The sequence below is a fragment of the Myotis brandtii genome, unplaced genomic scaffold (assembly GCF_000412655.1).
Source record: "Myotis brandtii unplaced genomic scaffold, ASM41265v1 scaffold164, whole genome shotgun sequence".
NCBI classification, from domain to species: Eukaryota; Metazoa; Chordata; class Mammalia; order Chiroptera; family Vespertilionidae; genus Myotis; species Myotis brandtii.
This window is the reverse complement of record NW_005356003.1, coordinates 732,141-738,470: the sequence shown is the minus strand read 5'-3', so window position 1 is coordinate 738,470 and position 6,330 is coordinate 732,141. Positions and strand designations below refer to the sequence as shown.

The following is a 6,330-nucleotide window of genomic DNA, read 5'->3' as shown; positions in this document are numbered from 1 at the left end:
TCAGGCCCACCACCCTGGTGACATGCCCATAGCTTTGGATGGGGAGACTCAGGCAGGTCATCACATCTTGTCAATAGATTAATAAAGCTGGAAGCAAATAGGTGAGGGATGGGAGACGGATGTGCAGTGTGGTGTGCCAGGGGCCCAAGAATAGGAGTGGCTGCAGGGGGCAACGGTGATAGGACAACTGACCAGGAAAGGTCAGTCCGGGACCTCCCAACCTAGACCCTCCAGCTGTGAACAGCTGAAGCTGGGGAAAAGCCAGCAGAGAAGTCAAAGAATCTGAGGCTGACCCCAACACAAACTCTGCAATCTCCAGGACCAACTATGCTACCGCTCCACACCAGTACCAGCCAGCAAGACCAGCACCCAGGCCACTACCTCTGCAATGCTGCTGTGGAAGAACTCGACGATGGCACTCCCCCGCAGGCTGGCAATGTGCCGGAGCGATGCGCAGGCGGGCAGGTGTGAGGGGATCTGATTCTCCTCTGAGGTGGACTGGATCAGGTGCTCACTTGGGTACTGGGCGGGGGCCTCAGCTGGTGCCGGGGCCTCCACTAAGGCTGCAGCTGGGGTCTCCTCTGGGGCTGAGGCCTCTGTTGGGGCTTCTGCTGGAACCAAAGCTGGCACTGAGGTCTCTGCTGGGGCTGGAGCTGGGGTCTCCTCTGGGGCTGAGGCCTTTGCCTGGGCCAGATCTGGGGCCTCCTCTGGGGCTGGTGCTGGTGCTGGAGCCTCTGCCGGGGCTTCCTGGGGACTCTGGTCACCACTGCACCTCCCAATCCCCCAAGAAAGACTATATTAAGATGTAGACCCCAAAGGAGATTCATATCACATGCTCAACCTCAGAAGTGTGAGAGGAACGCATGCACCACACACACTCCACCTATGGGGCCCTGGGAAGACAAAAGAGCAGAGAAAAGGTACCCAGGCCCTTTCTCTTGGGAGATAGATGGGAAGATGGGGGCACCCCAGGCTAGGACGGCCAGACACTTGTGGCCCATAAACCAAACACTTATTTTGAGCAGGTGATAGAGGAGTCGGAAATGTCACTGCAGAGTCCAGAGTGTGACCCAGGTTCCCAGGGCTGGGATCTGGGTGCAATCAAGTCTGAGAACCAAAAACTCAAATTACCCCCAGTCTGCCTTTGGGTCCTCTCAGGTGGCTCAGGCTTCCCTCCACCCCAACCTGGACACGGAACCCTTAAAGCTCCTGGCGGTTGGGGTGCCCCCTGCAACCAGACTACATGCCTACATGCCGGTGCCTGTGCTGAGGGAAGTCCTTGGGAATTGTCTTCTCAACTGGACAGTCTAGCTGTCAAATCAGATCCCTGCCCTCTGGCCCTGCACTGGGCCACATGCCTTAAGAAGCCCCCGGCTGTCCTCCTGCTGGCGCAGACAGGGATGTGGCTGCAGGAATGCAGCAGGGGCCTGTTTTCTGCATGGGGTCCCACTGTGGGAAGGTAACAGCCAGGCTCTGGGGTGGCAGCGAAATGTCACCAAAGCCTTAGCACAGGGGCAGGGAGATGGGGAGACAGCTGGGCAGGGCCACCTTGGGCCTAAGCTGTTCACTAGGCATCAGGGGTCTCTGCAGAGGGCATGGGATTTGAGCTGGGCATAGGAGAGGCACCCAATTCAGCCAAGAAGAGGTTGGAAGCATTAGTTCGGCAGGAAGGTTGGAGGGAGAAGGCAGGCCCCGTGAGATGCTGGGGTGAGAATATGGTCTCCACTGACCACCAGGATAGACAAGAAAGCGAGTGTAACTATGTCCCGGGGACAAGAAGGTGACAAATGAAGGGCTTTCTTGCCCAAGAGGGGAAAACCCAGCATATGTGCAGCCAGGGGGCAGTAAAAGGAAATAGGGGCCCCCTCAAGGGCACAGGCCCCTTGAGCCCCAGGTGGAGGTGAGCTGAGGTGTGACCATGCCCCCCCCAGAGATGCCTTCTACCCCAGCCTCAGGCAGCCCTCAGGGAAACCCAAGGAGGGAGCCCAGGGAAAGCCAAGCTGGGGGAGGGGGCAGGGCAGAGAAGAGAGTGGGAATGAGCAGAATGAGCCCCAGGTGGAGGTGAGCTGAGGTGTGACCATGCCCCCCCAGAGATGCCTTCTACCCCAGCCTCAGGCAGCCCTCAGGGAAACCCAAGGAGGGAGCCCAGGGAAAGCCAAGCTGGGGGAGGGGGCAGGGCAGAGAAGAGAGTGGGAATGAGCAGAACAGGGCTCCCAGCTGCCACTCCTTCTTTCTGTGCCCCAGTCTCCCCCAGAAAAAAAGGAGCTTTGCACAAGGTGACCACCCAGCTCACACACTCAGTTCCTTTGAAGGGGACTCCCCAAATTACATAGAGAAAGAGAGCCCCATCAGCAACCCAGACCTTCCTGAGCAGGGCTGGGTGGCTCTCAACAGGATAAGGCTTGGCATGGGACTGTGAGGCCCTGAGGGGAGGAGACGGTGGGTGATTCTTAGAGGCTGTGCCTAGGCCTAGTGGAGCAGAGCAGAGAAGGCCAAGCAAGGTAGGGCAATCACCCCAGCCTGGCCTGCCTGCTGGCAGGAGCTCAGGCACCCGGACCCAGCCATGCAGGGCCCTAAATGGCAGGGGACTGGGCCAGACTGTCCTTGTGAAAGGACAGCTTTCTTAGGCCTCTTCTGAAGCCCTGGGAGAGGAGCTGCAGTCCCGTGCCAAGCCCGAGGGAGTCAGGGACACTGCTGAGGGCGGTCAGGAGCTGAGGAGCAGCTGAGGACTGGGCCCACCCTGGACCCACGCACACTCTGCAGGTGCTCAGAGATGGGGTTTGGGGTGAGTGATCTCAGACGCAGTGATGTGAATTCCCTGCGCACATACCAGTCCCATGCCCTGGCCCCGAAAGCCTCTGCTCAGTCTCACCTGACCCTGTTCTCAGCAGGTTGGCCATCCACGAGGGGGCGCTGGGACTGGCCCCCAGTCGCAGGGGTCTTGGCGATGACCACCGTCTTCAGGTCCTGCAGCGAGGCCCGCAGCTGGTTGTAGATGCGCAGGAAGTGGAACTTCTCATGGGGCAGCACGAAGATGGCGGTGACAAAGCGGTAGCCCACGAGCAGCTCCAGCACATGGCCATCGGCAAAGGCACCCCGTGGCTGGGTGCAGCTTCGCGTGGGGTCCAGCAGCACAGTGGAGAGTGGCACGCGGCTGAGCTTGAAGCTGTTGCGGTTGCGACAGTTGTGGGTCCCACGGTTGGGCATGGGGTTGAAGTCAGCCTTGATGACGTTGAGGTGCTGGGGCGTGAGCAGCAGCCAGTAGGGGATGGCAGCGGACTTGACAGCCTCGGAGGGTGCACAGCAGGAGCGCCGCACAGCAGAGCAGAGCGTGCAGCTGGCCCACTCGATGTTGCCCGAGTAGTCCCCGGCAGCCGTCTGCACCATGCGCTTGTCGCTGTAGACCAGGTAGACTGGGAAGCAGCCTTGGCTGCGCTCCTGGCAGCCGCCCGCCACCTTGTAGAAGGTGAGCAGCTGGCGGAGGAACTCCTGCAGGCTGATGTGGCTGCCATAGAGCACGGGGCTGCACAGCATGGCCATGTGCTGCGGGGCGAAGCATGAGCGCAAGTCGGCGTGGAACTCGTGCAGGTTGGCGGCATCCGAGATGATGAAGAGCGTGTTCTCACTGTGCCGCACCTTGAGCACCAGACACAGCTCTGGCATGAGAAAGCCGAACTCGGTGAGGTCGCCGTGCGGGAAGCAAAAGACGAAACGCAGGGAAGAGAGGATGTGCTGGCTGCTGCCCCGCGACTCCTGGTGCGGGATCTCGAAGACAGCAATGCCAAAGTCCGTGAGCACGAGGCAGGCGGCAAACTGGCGGATGCTGCCCTGCACGTGGATCAGGAAGCACCAGAGCACCTTGAGGATGCGGATGTGCTCCAGCAAGAAGTCCTCGTCTGCACCCAGGGCCCACTCCAGGGCCAGGCGCTCCTCCTCACCATCCTCCTCCTCTTCTTCCTCCTCCTCTTCCTCTCCCCGGCCTCCTTCCTCCTCTTCTTCCACATCTGGAGGCCCCATTTCAAAGTAGCGGTTCTCAGCCACATCCTCGTCATCCTCGCCCTGGCCCTCCTCCCGCTGGTTGGCTGCCTCAATCCAGGCTGGCAGCTGCCGCTCGATGGCCTGCCGGATGAGTGTGCTGAGGCGCTGGATGAAGTCCTGGTTGGTGGCTGTGTAGCCAATGCAGGTGAAGGGCAGGAAGATGATTTGGCCAGACCCAGGCACCACCTGGACCTCCGGCTCCGAGTGCTCTGAGCTGTGTGAGAAGCCAGGTCAGTGACACGCTGGGCTGGGACACCCCACCTCTCAAGTCTGGGGCTACACCCTGGTCCTGAGGAACCAACTCATGGGTATCCCAAGCTGCTAAATAGCCGAGCCTATTCCTAGGACAAGTGCCCCGCTGGGGAGCCAAGGTGCCAGAAGGCCGGGGCCACCAGTTTCTCCAGAATCCACATGCCCAGGACTCTGATGACATGTTCAGGCCAGTCCTGCCACATCACACTGGTTCCCCCACCTGAAGCATCACAAAGATCTTAGTCATTCAGACACTGGCCTTGAGCCCCAGAGGCAGCGAGTGCTCCAGGGCACGGAGTCGCTGACAATAGTTCCCTTCAGGGGCGTGCTTAGGACCTTCACATTTAAATTCAAGCCCCTCTCGGCCATTACTGCCCTCACAAAGTGTGTACATCGGGGCTGGGAAACCTCTTCTGCAAATGGTCACAGGATGAATACTTCGGGCTTTTGGGGCCACCCAACCACATAATCTTTTCTTTTTAAAAAGAGCTCCTTAAGTATGGAACAATCATTCTTATCTCACAGGCTGTGGACCAAACCAGCCTCGATCTGCTGATCCCTTGTGTAGGATGACATATGTCCTTAGACTCAAATTTAGAAGCAGACCAGGGCTTTTCATATCTGTGTTTAATTTAAAGGAAGAGGTAGTTCTGGAGGACTCCTGTGAATACATATTTAACAAAACCCAACTAGTTACCGCTAGCCCACAGCTGAGTGTGTACAGGCCTTCTCAACCTCTTCCTTACCTCGCACCGCCAACAGCTCCAGGTATGTCCCTTAAATCATCAGAAGGTGCCTGACGGAGAAGGAAATGTGGTCAGCCCCCACCTGCCTCGGCCATTCCCTGGCATTTTCTGGTGCTAGACCCTGAGCCAGGCACCCTGCCCTCCATCCTCCCTCCCTGCAGGAAGTTCCTCACCATCCCACGCTCCATTCTGAGGTGAATTATGGGGCCTGGAGACAGAGAGACTTCCAGTTATCCTGCCAGTGCACAGCAAGGCTGATTCCCACCCGGGTCAGTTTGCCCCCAGCCCACACTCCCAGCTCCTGGGCCAGAACCTCTTGCCACTCTGAAGTTCAGTTTGTGCCACTGGGTCTAGCATCCGAGTGCTCCCTGTGCCACCCCAGAGGGTCCTCATGGACAATACACCAACTTGGTAACTGGTCAGCAGAAGACACAATGAACAGAGGCTGCACAGTACCTGGCAAGGCCCTCCCAGGGGTCTCTGGACAACAGGGAGGGAGAAGGGAGTGCCATGGCGTGTTGGGGTAAGATGAGGCCTCTCAAACGACCACAGGGTCACACGGTCCTGGCTATTGTTGACTAGAGATGGGGCTAGAGGGAGGTCTAGGGAGCAAGCACACTCTCCAACATGGCAAATGAGCCACTCACACACTTGCCTCCTCCTCTCTTCCCAGGACACACGAAGGAACCCTTAGCAGCAGGCAGAGAAGGTGCCATAGTCACACAGTGACCCAAACTACCAGGATGACATGCAGGGATGGGCAGAATAGCCCTGGGGTGCCAGGCAACAGGGGAGAAACTCTTCCTGATGGGTTTGGAACCCAAACAAGGCCCCCTCCACTCCAGAACCTTCAGAATTGCTTTCCCCAAGGGAGTCCACTCATGTGAACTAAAGGTTATCTGGCTTTGCCCTCCAGGGCCCAGTGAGAGAACTGTCTGTTCTCACTAACAGAGGGAGATAGGCAGGACGGAGGGGGAGAGAGTGAGAGGGGGGAGAGGAGGAAGGGAGGGAGGGAGGGAGGGAGGACACCACAAAGCAGAGTACACCAATCGCTGGCAGCATCTGCCATAACTCTTGGCAGGCCACCTCCTACTTCCAGATAGCCTCAAACAGAGCTGGCACAGAGGTAACCAATCTGCAGAAGCAGGAGGCAGGCATTACCTGTCCTGCAGGGATGGACTCCAAGGAATCAGAGCATCCCCGAGCAATGGGCCGGTCCTCGGGAGTAAGACTGTCCGTGGACGAGAGGCTGCTGGCCAGGGCCTCCTCTTGCACAAACATGATTCCTGGAGAG

General features: G+C 58.5%; 1 protein-coding gene across 2 annotated transcripts in view; it reads right to left on the bottom strand.

Moving 5' to 3' along the window:
- Positions 1–6,330, bottom strand: part of NISCH (nischarin) — a 31,414-nt gene that overhangs the window by 3,270 nt on the left and 21,814 nt on the right. For both annotated transcript variants that reach the window (XM_014536520.1, XM_014536521.1), the window contains 4 exons: positions 6,198–6,322; positions 5,037–5,086; positions 2,873–4,252; positions 382–766 (listed from right to left, as the gene is read on the bottom strand). In XM_014536520.1, coding sequence (XP_014392006.1) covers positions 382–766; positions 2,873–4,252; positions 5,037–5,086; positions 6,198–6,322 — 1,940 coding nt within the window. The remainder of the gene's footprint in view (positions 1–381; positions 767–2,872; positions 4,253–5,036; positions 5,087–6,197; positions 6,323–6,330) is intronic.